The sequence below is a fragment of the Crinia signifera genome, chromosome 1 (assembly GCF_055691185.1).
Source record: "Crinia signifera chromosome 1, ASM5569118v1, whole genome shotgun sequence".
Taxonomy (NCBI): Eukaryota; Metazoa; Chordata; class Amphibia; order Anura; family Myobatrachidae; genus Crinia; species Crinia signifera.
Window position 1 is genome coordinate 319,678,893 of NC_139217.1, and position 20,960 is coordinate 319,699,852.

The window sequence follows — 20,960 nt, forward strand, 5'->3', positions numbered from 1 at the left end:
GAGTTTTCTTCCCACTGTTGGCAGATATCTGTCTTCTGGAGACTTCAGAGTAAGTATTTTAGGCATCTGTTCTGTGCACTCCCTGTTATACCTCCATATCTGCAACTGTTACCTTAACTTTAAACTGGGGCATTTGGGTGATTACACATAAATAGGCAGAAAGAAGATTATGATGGCCTCATCGCCCAAACATACAGCCAAGAGGTGCAGTTGTTATTGAGATTCATAGTATCAGAGATTTATTGGAAATGTTCTGGACATTCATATTTTATACTACTAATATTATGTTCATAATGTAAGCCACTAGCAGGACTGTGAAGGGATGGGGGCTGGATTCTTAGGCAATTCTCTCTGTTGCCATATGATTTTAAATTAAGCCCACTTTTAATGGTGCCCTTCGGAAGAATCGGGGAAGAATGGGTGGCACCATTAAGGTGGCACCATTAATTGCTCACAAAAATGTTTTACCTCAAATAGAAAGGGGTGAAGACATATAATGCAATTCACATAGAACAGCATCACCATGAGAGATATTTTCTACTGGAAGCCAGGAAGAACACCCAAATTTGGGACAAACCTGGAGAATAGGAAATTACACGGTAATATTGTAGACATGCATATACCCAAATTCGTAAGATATAATTATTCAAAAATAGAGCAATATATACAGTTTGTGTCTCATGTAAAGCTGAACTCCCAGAATATACATATTAATCATAATTATATTGTTAGTATGCATCTACAGGACAATACTGTATATGTTAAAATGCATGTCTATTACTTTAAGCATATCTCATTATGGCTACATAAAGATGCCAGGCCAATCTCAGTCCCCAAAGGTGAACTTGACAACATGACTCAAATCCTAAGTTTTTTCTATTTATTTCCAGGGAAATCAAAGGATTGGGAGTGGGGGAGGGGGAACTTGTAAAATGATGAAATCTACAGTACTGTATATACATATAAGAACTGTGCAATGCTCATGAAGTTCTTTCATCAAGAGACATTAATTCACAAATATCTTTAATTAACGCTAACGGTATGTGCTGCTGCTAATGATGCTGATTATCAGTATGGACCTTTAGATTAGGACTCTAGGAATCAAGCACCCACCCTCGATCCTTGCCCATTGCGCCTCTCTATGCTGAAGATGTTCTGAGTGTGCAAACAGAAAAATGTGTATAGAAAAGCTCAAATGTACATCTTTGGTACACATACATAATGTAGAAATGTACATTTTTTGTCCAACTCTACTCAAGGTATTTTTTTCTGTTTTCCAAACTGTAACCAAAAGAGCACAAAGGCAAATGTATGTTTTACTGACATATTACACTACTCGGGATGACTTATCATTTATATATATATTAATATAAATAAAGAAAAAATGGGCTTTCATACATATAATTCGTATAAGTCAACACTTACCTATAAATAATTGGCTATATAGTTGCAACCGTATGTGCCCATCAGAGGGAGTAACATATGTTTTCTGTGGTAGATTATCAACTTGAAGTGAGGCTTCTTTTATGTTTCTCTCTGCTTTCACGAAATGCCATTGGCTGTCATTTAAATGAGATGGAGAGTGTACTCTAACCTCTACAGGACCATTCCCAACATCAAACGAAAACACAACATCTGTTGCAGCTGGAAAACAGAGACAAACACTTTAGTTACCACTATTTCTGTAATTGATTTAATCATTTTACCAGTTAATATCAATACAATTTAATTTAATAATGTTCAAAACCCGTTTTTAGAATTATTTTTGGTACTCTTTACTTAGAAGGGCGCCCACGATTTTGATCGTGGGCATCGTTAGTAAAAAATCTCGGGCATCTCGGGCATTGAATGCACTAAAAAATCGGGTGCGATCAACCGACGAGATGCCCGAGATTTCCCATAGGGAACAATGTTAAATGTCTCAATTGACCCAATTTTCCTGTTCAATGCCTCAATTGACCCGATTTTTCCATAGGAAACAATGTTAAATGGGCCACAGAGGCCAAATAGGCACCCTGAAGTGTATAATGGCGAGCGCAGCGAGCCACCGAGCCCGAAGCGTGCGAGGGTACGCGGACAGCTGTGAAGCCCGCGAGGGGACGCGGATACCTGTGAAGGTATCCGCGTCCGCTCGCCACGCTTCGGGCTCGGTGGCTCGCTGCGCTCGCCACACTTTCTATTCTCAACTCCACGCCGACGTGGATAGTGGGGGTATGAAAAGGTCGTAGGACGCGTACCGCCGCCCCTCGCGGGCTCGCTGCGCTCGCCACGATTCGGGTTGACGTTGATCGTGGGGTGGCGTTAACAATTCGGGTGGCCATTATTCACTTCAGGGTGCCTATTTGGCCTCTGTGGCCCATTTAACATTGTTTCCTATGGAAAAATTGGGTCAATTGAGGCATTGAACAGGAAAATCGGGTCAATTGAGACATTTAACATTGTTCCCTATGGGAAATCTCGGGCATCTCGTCTGTCGCATCGCACCTGATTTTTTAGTGCATTCAATGCCCGAGATGGCCGAGATGGGCGCCCTTCTAAGTAAAGAGTACCTTATTTTTACTATAATATTAAAACAAAAACCAAACCTAAAGTTTCTCTAAGCTTTGTTTGATGCAACTTTGCACACAGTATGGTGTTCTAAATAACAATAGTAAATATTTCTAAAAATGACCAATGAACACAATATGATGCTTATATTTTGCATTAAACCTTGAATTACAGCTTTTAACTTAAATTTACATTTTTTGTTCAATATTTTACAAATATAAATGTTTTGCTTGTTCTTCCAGAAGGGCTTATTATCATTTATCATTTCTTAATATACTTTCTTTAAACCTCACTGTTATTGCCATCTATTGTCAACGGGTTCACTATGCAAATTGAATTCAACATATTGAGCAGTATTTTAATAATATTGAAAAATGGACCAGCACACTGCTGTGTAAAAACGTCACAGAACAGTAAATCATAAATTTTGATTTATTTTTTATTTTTAAAGTAAAAACATCCCTACTGTTTTATTAAATGGTTGTTTGGTTTATGTATTAATGATGGCGTCTCTTTAGTAAATCACAGCTATATTCAAATTTCTATGTCTTGGTCATTATTTTTCAAATAAATGTACGCTAAAAAAAAAAACTCACATTCCAGCTCTATACGAATAAAATCTTTAATTCCAAGGTTTTCCAAGAACAGTCCAGATGGTGATGCAGTTTTGAAGAAAAAAGAAACATCTGCACTAAATTCGCCATCAAAGGTAGGGAAATGCAGATAAGATGATACGGTGTTAAAGGAAGCTGCATTCCAAAAACTTCCTAGGCAAAAGAAAACAAACATCATTGACTGAAGCAATGTACATATAATTCCCCTAGAGTCAAACTTCTGTAGAAATACATGTATTTAATTAATTAATTAAATATATGTCAAGTAGTAATCACGTACTAACATACAGCTTTGATTGTGACTGAAATACACTTGGTAGAGGATAACTGCGAGAAAATCTGTGCCAGACTTTATGCTTACTAACATCCAGCCTCTAACACGTTCAAAATGTGCATTAGCATCTTGTCTATATCAACTTACTTTAAAAATAAGGACTATAGCTGAAAAGCAATGTGGCTTTGTTAATAGTATTTACTGATTTGAAAGGATCCGTTTGGATATAGATGAAGTGTCAAATGACAATTGCGAGTTTAATTATTTTATTGATATAGATTTTTATTGTGATATCAGCTGGTGTTATTAGTAACAATTGTGTATGTTTGTGTCATTTTAAATACATTGTGTCAATTCCACAAGTGCTGATTTGTTTTCTGGTGTTTTTGTTGCTTAAAGAGCTTGAGTATCCCCTTGAAACAGCAACATAGCAGAGCTGAGGATTGGGATTGGTGCTTTGTCCACTTTTTATTCTATATACAGAAACACTTATTTTCTAGTCTTGTCTTTGCTATAACCATTATTTGCTAGTCTTGCCTGAGCACAATAGTTTATTGCTAAAGTCTTTTTTTATGTGATACCTCGACAGGTGTTGATATTTATTAGATAGGACTAGTTCCCATCTTCTGGTACAGAGGTGAAATTATAAGGGCTTTCTCAGACAAAGAGGTTAACATTTTTTTTATTACCGAAGAGGTTAGATTACCAGCAAAAATAGGAAAAGATATCAGTCAGATATATCATTGCTCTTTACAACACAAGCATAGTCTATTACAATTAAAAGTCAATATCATTACTTAGATACACACACTGCACACACAAGTTGTTTGATTATACTCGAAAACTTCTATCTTGTGCTATACGTAGGTGTGTGCACTGGGCACTTTTCGTGTTTCGTGTTTTGGGTCTGTATCTCCGACAGTGTTTTGGGTCTGGATCCAAAACACCATTCTTCTGTGTTTTATATTTTGTGTTTCGTGTTTCGTGTTTTGGATCTGAATTTTTTTTAAAACTGCTAAAATTGCAGAATTTGGAGGGGTTTTTTTTGCTCCTATGCCAGTGGTTCCCAAACTGTGTGCCGTGGCACCCTGGGGTGCCTCAGGACATGTGCAGGGGTGCCCTGAGTTGGTGGCCCAGGACCAATTAAAATGATTTATGATTAATATCACAGCCAAAATCAGTGCTACCAATGATAACATTGACAAACAGTAGTAAATCCTGTCTCTTACCATGTAACTGACCTAAGGATGACATATAAACACAATTTAATATTTTTTTCTGAATTTATCAATAATTAACATTCGGCCTAGGGGTGCCGTGAAATTGTTTTGATGCTCAAGGGCGCCATGATTCAAAAAAGTTTGGGAACCACTGTCCTATGCTATTAACCTCAATAACATTAATTTACAACAACATTAATTTACACTAATTTCCAGTCTATCCTGAACACCTAACACCTCCCAATGTTGTATTTAGGCCAAAAGGTTGCAACAAGCTAGCTGGATGACTATGCTAAGTGACATAAGTGGGTGGCACAAACAGGTGGCCCATCTAGGAGTCCCACTGCGGCAGCAGACAGGATGTCAGTTTTAAAAACTGTGCCCAAAAATGCTCCAAAGAGCACATAATGCAAATAAAATAGGTGCAAGATGGAATTGTCCTTGGGATCTCCCGCCCACCCTTATATTGTATTAACAGGACATGCACAGTTTAATAATTGGTTCATTTGGGCCCCCACAAAAAAAAGAGGTGCAAGATGAAAATTGTCCTACATAAACAGGATGTGCACAGTTTAACAAACCATTTCCATACCTCCCAACAGTCCCGATTTCAGCGGGACAGTCCCGATTATCAGGGCCTGTCCCGCTGTCCCTCCCGTGGCCGGCAGTGTCCCGCCGTGAGGGGGGCTGTTGGGAGTCCCCCCTGTCGGCTGCTAAGCAGCGGGGAATAAACACTGTGCGCATGTGCACAGCGTCTATTCCCGCAGCCAGGGGGCTGGGGGCATGGCTAGAGGCTCACAGAGCCTCTGGGTCATGCCCCCATAGCGTCAAAATGGGGGCGTGGCCTCGCTGGAGAGCCGCGAGTATAGGCCACGCCCCCAGAATGAGGCCACCCCCCCATGAAATTTTCGCGCAGCAGCACCGTCCCGCCTCCATCAGATCAAAAGTTGGGAGGTATGCATTTCAGTGACAGGATCTACCATAACTATGGCTTAAATAATTGGTTTGTTTGAGCCTACACAAAAAAAGAGTTGCTCTGTCTGCTGTGTAAGCCCAGTTGTGCTGCTAAGTCTGGCATATAAGGTGCTTTGTATTGAAGTATATGGAGGATAAACAATAAAAGATCAGGAAAGCAACACAATTGGGTGGCACAAACACCTGGCACATCTAGCAGTGGCACTACAGTGACAGTCAGGATGGCAGTTTTAAAAACTAGGCCCTTTATGCTTTATATCGGATCCACCCTCACCCCCAATCCCCTACCCCACCCTACCCCACCCCTCCTTTTCATGACCTAAATCCCTCTTACTCCCTACCTTCTTAAGCTTTCCTATGCTCATACATCCATGCAATTTTATATACTGTTGGATTATTGTTAAGACTCTCCTACACTCTGTATTCCCGTTTATTGTACCCCTTTAAAATTCAATAAAAATATTTTGCATTAAAAAGTGTCATTAGTGTCCTCAGAAATGCAGTACCCACTATCCACTTAACCACCCACATGGGGACAGGACAATTTGGAGCTCATTATCCGTATTCCATTACCACATGTATTATTGGTTGCAAACACATTCATTGTAGGGATAATTTATGTGGTGAGAAAAATAGCTGCAAATTCCAAAAAGTCCCATGTTTTCCTGACACAATTTGATAGGAAAGGCTAATTATAGTCTAAAAAATTACAGGGGCATTAGGGAGATGTTGTCGGCAGACCCAAAAAGGATGGTCAATCTGTTGAAATCAGATCACTGTATTTTGGCCACTGTACTTAATCCCAGGTATTGTAAACCCATATCTTTGTTTCTGATGGACACAAACCTGCAGAGAAGGTGTCAGCTCAAGCGGAATGTGACATGGCAACATCTCCTTCTTTCATTTCTCCGGCAAATGCCAGAGAAAACTACATTTTCAAAACACACCTGCTACAATGACGGACAAGTCTACTGTCACTAAATATGATGCTGTCTCCATGGAAAGAATGGTGGAAGATATTTATTTCTTCAGTGAGAGTATCCATGTACGCATGTCAGACAGCCCATTTACATGGCAAAATCAACCTGTTTTTTTTTTGTGTGTAAATGATTGCCACTTTAAAAAATGCTAAAACTCTCCTAATATCTCCCACTTTCTGATTCTCACACCCTATCACATCTGGCCTATAGTCTACTGTGTAACAACAACCTGTCTGAATAGTTTAAGTTTTAAATAAGGTATGCCATTGGCTATATGGGATTTTATCAGGCACCCAAATGCCATTACTTTACACAAGAATATGATAGGTAAATAAAGAATAAAACATGTAAATATGAATTTATAGAAAAGTGCATCTGATTGCATCTTATTAGAGGCATACAGTATGCATTCCTCTTTAAATTTGAGGTAATTGGACGAGGCTCAAAAGTAAATTCCTTTATGCGGCAGACATTGATAAGATGTATTCCCACTACCCCAGTGCTCCTGGTTAATCCAAAGACCTATTTTATGTAAAAAAATCTGTTAACATCTCTTCTCCTCTTGGTTTCACTCAGCACCAATAAATAGCTAACACACCTTGCTATAATAAAAGAGCTCCTACTTTATGTTCAGTTAAAGCCTGACCGACTGTTAAATTACTAACATTACAATACATCTCTCCCACATGTTTGGATTTTATTGACTCTCACTGATGTGACATTCTCTTTCTCATTAATCAGCTACTATTATTACCTCAGTCCAACATTAAAGATTGCAAGATTTTTTTTCTGGGCACCCATCTCTATGTAATGTCTTGTATATACATTCTGGCTGGTAACAAAATGTACTGAGTTCTAAAATTCAAGCAACTCATTGTATTAAAAAAACAAAAGATAGATTGGATTTTTTAAAATGAATAAATAAGGAAAATAAATAAATCATTCACCTTTGCATTATACAGTACCCAACCCCCCTCCTTGTGTCCATAGATTGGAAAATATTTGCTTATTTAATTATGGGTCTGCTAATGCAAATACAATTGCCATTTTTTTAGGCTATGGAAGCTGCCACCCAAGAATGAAAAGAGATATCCACTGGAGCTAGTTCAACAAATGTGTAAATGTGTATACGATGCGGTCTGAATTTGTTCCATAGTTGCTCATGCGCAAATCCTCTCATGCGCCAAAGTGTTTGATCGATGATGGGCTGGAAGGGGGCAGTCATCGGGCAGTCCCTGGGGTCTGCCTAGTGATTTATGGGCCTGCCCACACAAATGGTGGATGGTCTTATGGAAACTCTGGGCAGACACCTGAAAACACAGAAGTGTCCGTCCCGTGCCTGCTTGAGGCTGACAACACCACCTCAGTGGCCATCCCCATTTTGGCCATCACCGTCCTGGATAAAAGTAAACATAGACTTTTATCTATGAAGGGAGGAAAATCACTCAATGGTAAGCGATTATCAAATGATTTTTTCCTCTATGCAGCTGCATTCGAGCGGATGTGTAAACACATCTACACATCCGCTCACATTGTAGTGCGGGATTTCGCTCGGCAAGGGAGCATGCATTCAGTGGGGCGGCGTTCACCTGCTCGCTAGGCAGTGAATATACACCATAGGGCCCTATACGTGATAACAGGGAACAATGACTGCTGGAGTAGGTCTATGGACACGGCATAAGCGAGTCAAGAATCATGGTTCTCTGCATACATAATCGTAACTGATAGCAGATACACTCCCGACCACAGCCATGACACACTTGCATTTTGCAGCCACTCCTCATTACCTACATCAAACAGTCACTTCCTGTCAATCACTCTGAGATTATGGGCCAGATTCTCTAAGCTTCAAAAGTGATAAAATGGAGAGTGATAAACAGCCAGCCAATCAGCTCCTACCTGCCATGTCACAGACTGTGTTTGAAAAATGTCAGGCAGGAGCTGATTGGCTGGCTGTTTATCACTCTCTATTTTATCATTTTTGAAGCTTAGAGAATCTGGCCCTCTATCCGCTCTGCGAGCACTACAGCAATGGAATCTTTGCACACAGGAACAGTGAGATTGCAGCACAGGCGCATTCTGACGACAATCGCTTAGTTGCAAAACCATCAGCCTAGGGTACATCTCCGAATAAGGCCTTTATTGCAGAAATATTATAAATGTATACATTGATGAATATATAGATATGTCTGCAGGTTTTAATATGGAATTAAAAAAATAATTTTAATGTAAGTTGTTAACTCCAGTAATTGCGGGTCGACAGTCAATAGGTCAACCCCAAAAGGTCGACATGAACAATGTCGACATGGACAACAAGGTCGCCAGGAGCAAAAGTTCAACACGGACAAGGTAGACACATGAAAAGATTGACATGAATCTATTCCAAGAACGACTCCACATGTGCTGACTTTTTCGCATGCAATCCGATGCGATTCGATGCGAATTTTCATAGGATTCATTGTTAACAAGGTCCTGTTCATTTCCCCACTATCCAAGTGGGCATAGAGTTGATTTTATATAGCGTGGCGAGTGCAGCGAGCCACTGTGCCAGAAGCGTGGCGAGCGGCCGCGGATTACTTAAAATGTTTTCCACGTCCCTTCACAGGGCTCGCTGCACTCACCACGCTTCGGGCTCGGTGGCTCGCTGCGCTCGCCACGCTATATAAAATCAACTCTATGCCCACTTGGATAGTGGGGAAATGAACAGGACCTTGTTAACATTGAATCCTATGAAAAATAGCATTGAATCGCATCAGATTGCATGCGATCTCACATATGATTGTATGCCTTAAGGTAAGGCATACAATCACAAAATTGTGCGCCCAGATACTACATAAGTACCGTTTTTTCTCCCTCTCATTTACAGTATGTTCTAATTCTGAAACTGCGGAGAGGGACGATCGACACCCATATACATTTATTTTACTATATTACTTTAGCGCCAAAGGTCCATTTTCATTCCATTTTTTTCACCAAACTTTTGTATAGAAGTGAAAGCATAAAATGAAATGGAGAAAAAAGATTCAAGGAGGAGAGGGATACGGCCTACACACATGCCGATATTAAGGCATTTTCTAAGCGATTTTGCTTAGTTTGGCAAAGTCGCTTAGAAAATGCCCTCACATCGGTGTGTGTGGGGACTATATCGGCAGCAATGCGCGTCCCCGCGCGTCTTTATCGCTGGCCGAGATTGATGGACAGTGTCTATCAATATCAGCATCGGCAGGGTTCTCCCACCGGAGAACACTGGCGCTGTCTGCTCGCTTAGCACACAGAGCTGACAGCTCGCTCTGTGTGTGGGCTGTCAGCTCTGTGTGCTATGCAATAGCGGCGCAGCACAGCCCGACCTAGCATTGCTAGGTAGCCCTGCACACATCGCTATGTGTGTAGGGCCCATGAGAGATTGATTGAAAAAGACAAGGCAATAGCAGTTCATCTAAACAATATTTTTGCTCCGTGGCCCTAAGGGCCTTTGAGCAGATGTGTGTAGTTGTCACACAATGAGAGCATTGAGATTTTCTACCTGCCTCCCAGCTTGCAGCAGCACAGCAAATGCCTGTCAGCATGGTGAATGACAGGTGTCTGGCGCTATCCACCAATCAAAGTACTGACAGCCATTAACTATAACTATATGGAATCATGCATAGAGACAGTGCAGGACCACAGGAGGGACCTGCTATGATTTTTTACAATTGGTTGGGTGTAAATGAAGGCCCTGACCTCAGTCCTTGCACATTCAGATGCATGGATGTACACCAGGAAATGGCAGAGGCACAGGGAGGGCAGAGGCACAAATAATGTATTGGGGTAGAGGCACACATAATGGGGGTGGCAGAAGCACACATAATTGTGGATGGGGGGCAGAAGCGCAGACTGTTAATCTGGTGACAGTGGCACAGCTTGGTAACTTCTTAATGCCTCTAAATATTTTAAATGATCCAACCAATTTAAAAAAGGGGGACCAGGGCACACAAACTCCATGTCTCCATATAATTCCAGCTATAAATGATGATCATAGTCTTCCAAGGGGGGTGCTAGAAACAATAATCCTAGCTCCTTATATTAACAGTTACAGATGTGTACCTGTGAATAAGATGCAGTTTATGGAAAAGATTATTGATGGCAATGGGCCCCTCTTTCAGTCAGAGCCCTGTGTCCTGACATTCTCTTTAGTCTTTAAAGCAGGCATTCCCAACCACGTGCCTCAAGGCACAATAAAAGTGCAGGTTTTAGTGATATCCAGGCTTGAGCACAGGTGACTTAATTAGTATCTGAGTGATTCTGATTAAACCATCTGCTGAAGCCTGGATATCACTAAAACCTGCATTGTTGGTGCACCTTGAGGACCGTGGTTGGGAATGCCTGATTTAAAGGGTAGTCCTTGACTTCAATAACATGATCCTTCATCTTTACTTCATTTTAAATTCTTTCATTTCACACAATTTGAGGTTATTCAAAAGCAATAAAGCTCCTTTTAGATATGAATATATATTAAAAGCTAACTGGCTATAGAGTAATTTAAATTAATAATTTATTCACGTTTAAAGGTTCATTTGAACTTTTTGATATAATTCTATATTGTAGCAATCAAGAACCTTCTGTCACTTCAACATACTGTAATTTATGTTATATTGAGTATTGTGAGTTCATAAAACCAAACCAGAATACCAATACCAAAAGTCAAATAATAATCAAACTATGATTATATTATAAAATATAATTTAGGATTAATATAGGCATTGCATCTTAAATCCAAATATTTGCACTCAAAAGCCATTTTGCTTGTCAAACTATCAGGGCAAATATAATATTCATGTGGTTGGTGTTCAGCACTCTGAATTACTTGCTAAATTATTATCCAAAACTATTCCGTGTATTTCCATTTGTAATATTTGAATGTACTTACTATCTCCCCAGCAAACCAATGGACCAAGTTTGTATGCAGCTTCTGAGTGTGGTCTGTCTGTATCTGTAATCACAATCTGTGTAACTGGTAGGTGATCTTTATTGGAGATGGATCCAATGTCACTTGACCTAAAATAAAAACATTTTAGTATGCAATTCAATGTTGTAAATCAAATACATTAAGTCACCAATACGATATTATTTCAAATATTTCATTTTCTCTAATTATTTACACTGAATAAAGATCCAACTAAGTTTAAGAATTCTAACAATTCTGATGCAATTCAATTAGCTGTGTGACTTAACACTGGGTTTCAACCACTGTGATAAGTGCATGGTGCTTAATACTGGCAGTAATCACTTAACTAATCCCGAGGGTGCAATTGATACAGTTCACACCCTCCTGGGGTTACCATAGATGGTGCTTGCATAGTACAATGCCCTTGATAACCTGAGAGCTAATGCTTTCCTTGTATTAAGCTTATCTTGGGAAAAAATTGATTAGCCCCAGGCACTCAACTTGGGAGATAACACCCCAAGGTAAGACTCTTAAATCACCCTCTAACATTTCATTCATTAAAGGCAAGACCAATAATGTATACTGGAAAAACAGAATTAGTGTGTACCCAGCGCTGGACTGATATTGCAGCCAGATTCTTGTAGAGGGTTAACGCCCTAACCCCAATTGAATACACAGAGCAAATAGATTAACAAGTAACTAGCGCTATGTCAAATATCAGAGGTTTCTTTAACCGACAGATGACTTGTGGACGCCAGTAACAGGTAAGATGGATTTATTAACAACGATCCAAGGATCCAAGTGGTAGATAAAATAAACAAATAAAAACAAAGTGTCCAAAAGAAGGCAGTAAAAGACGCAAATGCCGGGGCGGCTGTTTCCTCAATCCTCAGCGTGCTGCAGACAACGCCGGGAGGGGGAGATCCGTAGAGCGCTGCATCTAGCAGAAGCACCAAGACGTATCTACCGTTAAAGCGGCGCTCTACGGTTCTCCCCCTCCTGGCGTTGTCTGCAGCACGCTGAGGATTGAGGAAACAGCCACCCCGGCATTTGCGTCTTTTACTGCCTTCTTTTGGACACTTTGTTTTTATTTGTTTCTTTTATCTACCACTTGGATCCTTGGATCGTTGTTAATAAATCCATCTTACCTGTTACTGGCGTCCACAAGTCATCTGTCGGTTACAGAAACTTCTGATGTGAACGCGAGATAGAATCCTCATGTAAGTTGATTTCATGCTGTTATTTCCTGCGATCTGAAGGTCTCTAAAGAAACTGCTACGGGCATACCTGAATAAAACTAGATTGTAAATTCATTCCCTTATGACCACAGGAAGCATCTTATGAAAAGAACCAAGATCCCACATTGAAGATAACTTTCATTAGTTATTTGACATAGCGCTAGTTACTTGTTAATCTATTTGCTCTAAGACCAGTAATGTATTACCAGTCCAATTAATGAAATATTTTAAGCAAATATTTATAATTAAGAAGAAATTAGAGGCTTTATGAGTCAACCATTACTAGATACATTTGGGAGTACAAATGTGTCCACATACACTATGCAGTAGCTTCAGTTGTACCAAATAATCCTTGTGCATTTGATAATTGGGTTTGTTTATAAAGAAGATGCATCTAATTCCAAGTAAACATAAGTGCATTATAATCTAGGATAATTTTATTACCATTCACTTTTGTCAGCATCACAATTACAGTAAACTTGTGAATCGATACAATTTCCTTCCAGACCACATGCACATTTTGTTACATCTGGTGACGAGCCACTCCAAAAAGCATTAGTCTGATTAGTACGTCCAACCCACCAACTGAAAGGGATGTTGCCTATAATAAAAAATTAGTCTTGTAAATGCGGTTGGTTTTTACTGAACTGTGCCCATGATAAAATTTGAAAGAACATTCAACATATACAAAATTTTTTATATATCTACTGTTAGTAGTGTATCGAAATAGCTGCAGAAGTGATTTGTTGGATTGCATCCGAGACAGGCAGGCTTAGCTGGGATCGCATGCAATATATGGTATACAAAAGGACTACATATGATATATCACCGACACCTGGGACCTTCAAAGGGGGATTGCATGCGACTTCTCCGAGGGGAGAAGTTGCACAAGGTTATGGGGGCATTTACTCAGAGTTGCCCGTAAACATAAGATTCAGCTTTTTTGCATTGTGCATATATGCATCTCTCAATGTGCATCTCTTGCCCTGGAGACACTATTGCATTTTGGACTAATGGCTTCTTGCACCAAGTCAGGTGGACCAAGGTTAGAGGGGGTGTGTAGATGTAGCTAAAGGTTATTCCACACCTAAAGTGTCTAAGCTGACAACCAAATGTTTTTATTTGAAGGGACATGACTTTCTATACTCAACCCTTCTGCAAGTTACAGGGTGAAGATTGTAATGATGATGATGACAATGGTGATGATGATGATAAGGACAACTTCTGATTTACTGAATTTGCGTTTGGCACTTTCAATTATGAAAATGTTGTATAACTACTGCGGCTGCAATTTATTATAATATCATAATAAAATAAAACTTTTCCTACCCTGACCTGACTGGAAAGGTTAATGCTGCTTATACTTTTTCTATTATGAAATTTAAAATAGTTATCATTTTATACCTGTGGCTTGTATAATTGGAAGTTATTGGGATACATGATACTTGAGTTCTTATTATCTTCAGTTCCTGTTTATTTACTGCTGTTTGCATGGGGAGAGAGGTGCATTTGCTGTTAATGTTGGTTACATCTTGTGTATGCAGCCAACTCATAGGTAGCAAAATGAGAATTTTATGTTTGCAATTAAACTGTGAATAAGGTCCTTAATCTCTGAGCCATAGATAAGACTGTCCTTCACACTTATCTGGATAACAAGCGGACATTCAATGTAAAATGTATTCAATTAATTCATGCGATATAAGATTTTTTTGTTATTTATTCATTTTTTAAATAAAATATCAGAATACATTTAAACATGCAACTTAGTTTTATGGTGTGTTTGACAATATTTTATGTACATTCTGCTCATTCATAATGCATCCAACTTAATAGTGTAGGACTCAGCAACAAAAAGTAGTTCTAGAAATGAATGTCCTTATCTCATGTAAGCAAGGACACAATTGATTGTGACAATAGTACTATAATAATGGAGGGAACAGGATAAAAAAAAAGGAGGCCACACTTTCATTTGCATACTGGAACTAAGAAGGAGATGTAAGGAAAGGTGTTAAGTGTCAAATGCCTTGTAATCAGCAATATTTGACACTTAAAATAAGCCCCGGTATGTATGAAGTACATTAATGTATAGAAAGAGAGACACATAAATGTAGATAAATGTATAGATAGATAGACACATTTTTTTTCATATATTGATTTTAACGACGAGTATGACTTGATACTGGGGTATGATCTCTCAATGGTTGTGAGAACTCTCACAAGCACAGTAGAGCTGGTCAGGAAATGAGACACATATCATCAGCACTGTGCCCTACAGTAGGCTGATGTGCTGTGGCACTGTCAAGGATCGCTTGAGGGGGGACTATTCACTTTCTGCAATGGCAGTTGAGATGCTAACAAAGCTCATTGAATTTGCTTACTGCTCTGTCTCAGTGCTGCTATATTACATCTAAGCCAGAATCTCCCAAAAGACTTATGTTGTTATTGTGGTGCCTATCACTTTTAAGGTGCATACACACTGCAATTTTGACTATATAGTAAACATTGGAAGAAACTTTAGCACAAATTGAACAGTGTGTATACAGCTTGCAAAGCCAATGCACATACCCGTGGGATTGGCATCGCAAAAAAAAAAAAATAGACTGTGTAGGCAAGCCTATTTTGACTATATTGTAGGGAGTTCAATGGAAATCACATAGTCAACATTGTACAAAGCTAAAATCTCACCATGTGTATTCACCTTAACACTGATAGATATGTCATATCAAATACAATTCTATACAAAACAATGCAGTTAACATTTCTTGCATTCAATGTAAGTATAGTGACTTCACTAGTAGAAGTCAATACAAAAATGGAAATATTTTGTAGCATAAATGCAACTCTATATACATATCTGATTTTTAGGTTTGCACTATAGCTTTAAAAGCCCACATGCTATCCTGCAGCAAATTCTCAATGTACCATTGCAAATATTATAGCCCACAAATTACATTATAACCATATTTGCCTACTCTACTGGAATGGCTGGGAGGCTTCTGAAAATCGGGTCCACCTCCCAGCCCCCCGAAAAGGTTGTCAATTCCCCCACATTCCTGAAAGTCTCTCGCAACCCCTCCGCCAGGGCCCGGGAGGACCAAAAAATGCAAATTGTGTCACCTTAGCCCCGCCTCCCACTATGCAATGTTTGTATTACCGGCGTTGCATGACAGGAGGCATGGCCATGATGATGCAATCACACTGGCCATGCCCCCAATAAAATACTTTCCCCATAAGCCCTGCCTTTGTCCCACCCCTTTTAGGCCCTGCTGACAGCCTCAACCCCCTGCTTGCTGGAGTTGTCTGCCCTCTCCCAGAGAGGGCAGCTGAAAAGTTGGCAAGTATGATTATAACTATCATTTACCCCTTTCATACCGCACTATGGAATTGAGATATTGCTGGGTTGCTGCCGTAATGACCATGCAATTTGACCTGATGTATTAGAAGGGTTAAACCTGGGTTGCCCTCTGCATAGTGGGTGATCCGGGTTTAATATAAATTCCACTGGACCTGGGTTAAAGCCGACCCGGCTTTTCAATATGAAAGTGGCAATTATTACCTGTGCATATTGCAGAGCCAACAGATGTGTCACTTTGTATCATAAACTTGGGGCTCATGGAAATAATTTTCTAACATTCTAAGTAAGCAATATAATGTGCTACATTAGACTATTCAAATAACAAACATATACACACATTTCACATACCATATGCTGTTATTTTACAGGTATTTATTATTATTTGTTAACAGTTTCTTATATAGCGCATACATATTCCGTAGCGCTGTACAGAGTATAGTTGAACATCAGTCCCTGCCCCAGTGGAGCTTACAATCTATATTCCCTACCACATGTACAAGAACACACACAGACATTATAGGGTTCATTTTGTTGGGAGCCAATTAGCCTACCAGTATATTTTTGGATTGTGGGAGTAAACCGGAGTACCCGGAGTAAACCCACACAAGCACGGGGAGAATATACAAACTCCGCACAGTTAGAACCCATGACCTCAGTGCTGTGAGGCAGTAATGCTAACCATTACACCATCCGTACAACATGTAGTATATAGTATATTCCGGGATGTACAGTTAGATTTACAACCTTCCCAGATACTTAGCATATTTATTTTGCGTTAAAAGATGTTCTGCAAATAACCTAATTTTTCATTATTGTCAAATATTTTACTTTTATTAGTGGGAAAGAGCACCAGGAGCCTGCATACTCACTGAGGCATGATATTAGAGCCATTTATCTTGAGGCGCTCACGTCTACATTTTAAAATTAAAGGTGAGGGGAAAAAAGCAGTATGCTAGATGTAAGCATTCACATTCTGTATTATATGTACAAATGATAGGCATTAAAATATCTTTTGTAGGAAAACATATAATGTAGTATTAAATGCAATTTAAACTGGCATTTTCAACAATAATTGAACAACACCAGATTAGTGTACGTTATATTAATGTCAAAGCATATTTAAGATTTAAAGCTGCATAAAATGTATTCATTCATTCATGCTGAGTTTATGAAGTCCCTTTTAAGAGTCTATTTTATATTGATGAGGGAGTGAACATGTTATTATATAACACACAGGATTGCAATTACTTTATTTGTACTGCACATTGCCTTGAAAATATTGCATTAAAATATGCTTCATATGTTGCACTTTTTGTTTGCAGTCTTAGTATAAAACCCTTCTCAGAGGCGCCACTAGGGTTGTGTCACCCGGTGTAGTAACTCGTGGTGTAGTGGTTGGGAGAGGACACAGGGTGAAAGAAGGATGTAGGGTGAGAGGGGTGTGCAGGGTGAGAGGAGAGGTGCAGGGTGGGATAGGACATAGGGTGAGATGGGATGCAGAATGGAAGAAGATTCAGGGTGAGAGGGGGATGTAGAGTGACAGGGAGGAAGCAGGGTGGTGGAGGTATATATTGTGCATTTTGAGATAATCTTAATGCTTACCACAGCTTGGATCCAGCAGCAAAGGGAACTGGGAACACCCCAGCTCATCCATGTAAGTCAGGAAACAGAGATACCTTTATTAAGGACCACTACTGATGCCCCAGATACTGCAATAACGATGAAATTTGCTATGAAGTTGCCTCAGTCTAGGCTACTATACTGTATGACAGCACTGAGTATCAGAGAACTGCAGGGGTGACCCAGAGTCACTACATACTGTATTTATGACTCTTACAGGTGCTCTACCAGGGCCTGAGTGCTGTGCAGCAGTACAGGGGCCATGTTGTTATGGGTGCCCAGCATTAGATCCTTCCCTCCTGGAGCAGCAGCAGCACAAGAGTAGCGGAATGTGTTTGGGAGTGAGTGGGTCTTCCTATTGACAGTATTTTCAGTGTAGGGGGGCTTAAATGCTACCTGCTGTTATACTCCTTGCAATGATGTCTTGTACCTTCTGCATTGTGCAAATCCATGCAGAGCTCCTTATTTGCTGGTGGCTGGCACTAGATTTTAAATTTAGTCAGCACTGTCCCTGGCTCTATTTGACCACTGCCATCTGAGCCCCCTGTCTCCCCTGTGGTCCTGACAATAGTCTTGAGGGTCTTCCACTAATGACAACCCCAGTGTGGATCACCCTGGAAAATGGACAGTCATGACACGAGGGTGGTAGACTTAGGAAGCCACAGGTGGAAAAGTGTGGGACTTGGATGGGCAGAGGCAGAGCTGCATTGGCCAGAGAAATGCTGGAGATGTGACATCACTGTAGCTGGAAGGCAGCTAGAGGAGACTTCCTGGCTGTCAGATTAATCCATGCAGAGTACACTGGTGGCCTTTACACTGCAGACTTGTACTGGCCTGGGTGGAAGAAGGCACCTTGCCCCCAGCTCAATCTGCCACTGGATTGTGGACTGTGGATGTGGGGGTGTGGGTTTGTGAGCGGCTCTGTTTGGTGTCACTGAAGGGTGACACCCAGGTGCAGGACACCCCCCCACACCCCGTAGAGATGTAACAGCCTTTAGTCATCCATAATTGATCCTAAAATCATGACAATTGTATTCATAGTAATTCACCAAACTGGCACTCTGTAACCACAACAAAAACCGAGTAATTTAATTATAATACAAATCAATGGATAGTGCCTATGGATGGTTGTGATACTGTTTAAACCAGGAAAGGACTGAATGTAAAAGGTGCAGTGTAATGATGTGTGATGGTTAATGGGTAGAAAAAGGATGCCCCACTGATATTCACATAGTTATAGAGACAGGATTTTCCAACAGAGAGAGATAGAGAGGGAGAAATACTCATGTGTGTAATTGAAATTAAACATAAAAACTTTTGTTCTGGTTATAAAAGGATTGTACAGTTATGATCACAAACTGCAGTGGCATCATCATTTGACACCCAGTGCCGGATGGTATATGGTTCATGCACCGGAGGCATCATCCTGTAAAGGAGAACATGGCCTCATGGACGAAACCCATTTTCATCACTCTGTGGTAGGTTAAACCCTGTGGAGGCAAATAGGCAGTTGAAATCTCCTGGCCCCCTAACAATTTTTCAGATCTCAGAGCCCCCTTGCAAACTTGCAATCTCCTGATATGTTTTAATTTTACCAACCAACAGTATACTATCTGGGAACTGTCAAGTGAATCTGATGTATATGTTTTAGGTGCTTCAAGATGTTGAGGGTAAATTACAAGGCATTTCGGAACCTTTTTTTTACATTATTTTTACAACGATAATGTAAAAATGGGTATTTTTACACCTTTTTTCTATTATTTTAGTATCATGGAATGTTTTAAAGGGCATTTAGAGCAGTTTTTGTGAAACACTGCTCCAAACCCTTTCATTCACTTTTTTTTTAATTTAACCCGATCAAATTTCGGTACTGCTTTATTAGCACGGCGCCCACGATCTAGATTGTATGTGTGGGGCTGATATCTCAAGCGTCTCATGCATCTTATGTGTTTGTGCGGCATAAGATGCATGAGATGATGCAATCGACGCGATCGACGAGATTGATGAGATTTTTACATTGCAAGCATCTCATGCATCTTATGTGTTTGTGCGGCATAAGATGCATGAGATGATGCAATTGACGCTATCGACGAGATTTTTACATTGGAATCAATGTAAAAAGGCCCCAAAACCCCAATTTTAATTTCTAACCCCCCTCATGGGTGAAATGGCCCCCTATTGTTAACGCCACTCCACTATTGACGCCAACCCGAAGCGTGGCGAGCGCAGCGAGCCCTCGAGGGGCGGCGGTACGCGTCCTCCAACTTATTTATACCCCCGCTATCCACGTCGGCATGGAGTTAATTTTATATAGTGTGGCGAGTGCAGCGAGCCACCGAGCCCGAAGCGTGGCGAGCGGACGTAGAATACATGTAAAGTAGTCCGCATCCGCTCGCCACGCTTCGGGCTCGGTGGCTCGCTGCACTTGCCACACTATATAACATCAACTCCACGCCAACATGGATAGTGGGGGTATAAAAAGGTCAGTGGACGCGTACCTCCGCCTCTCGCGGACTCGCTGCGCTCACCCCGCTTCGGGTTGGCATTGATAGAGCTGGTGGCGTTAACAATGGTTATTGGGGGCTCACAAATTTTTATCTCATGGATCTCATGCATCTCATGCATCTCATGCATCTTATGGATGCATAAGATCCATGAGATTAAAAAATCGGGTCCATCACGTTGATTGTATGCCTTAAGTACCTTAAACTTAAGGCATACAATCAATGAGACGGGTGCCGTGCTAGGAAAGCAGTACCCAAATTCCCATACTTATAATGTGAAATGTGAACACTGCAAATTTACTGGAAAAAAAATTAAAATCCAGTAAACACTGTGATAATAATGCCAGCTTGAACAGGTCCCATATGCGAATTAGGGACTTCTGCATAGCTTTCGCTGCCCCTAGGCAGAGAAAGCTGTGCAGGGTCGGGGCAGTGTGATTAGCTATGTGTGTCCGATGGACACAAAAGCCGATCACTGTAAAGAAAAAAAAATCTTACTCACCTACCACAGGACCGATGAATGCTGCTTCAGTGAACGCTGCAAGGGGCCTGGGCTACCTGCTCTCTGTGCAGTAAAGTGACTTTACAGCATTGGAGGTCACTGGAGAAGGAAGCCTTGAAGGCTGGCAGTGCTGCACGGACCAGTCCTTAGGTGGTATGAATCATTGTATTGAGCAGTGATGTCGATGGTGGCACATGCGCATCATCA

At 40.5% G+C, this 20,960-nt stretch overlaps 1 protein-coding gene across 2 annotated transcripts in view; it reads right to left on the reverse strand.

Moving 5' to 3' along the window:
- CNTNAP4 (contactin associated protein family member 4) overlaps positions 1-20,960 on the reverse strand; it is a 292,850-nt gene that overhangs the window by 45,313 nt on the left and 226,577 nt on the right. For both annotated transcript variants that reach the window (XM_083187307.1, XM_083187316.1), the window contains 4 exons: positions 13,217-13,373; positions 11,517-11,644; positions 3,144-3,314; positions 1,426-1,644 (listed from right to left, as the gene is read on the reverse strand). In XM_083187307.1, coding sequence (XP_083043433.1) covers positions 1,426-1,644; positions 3,144-3,314; positions 11,517-11,644; positions 13,217-13,373 — 675 coding nt within the window. The remainder of the gene's footprint in view (positions 1-1,425; positions 1,645-3,143; positions 3,315-11,516; positions 11,645-13,216; positions 13,374-20,960) is intronic.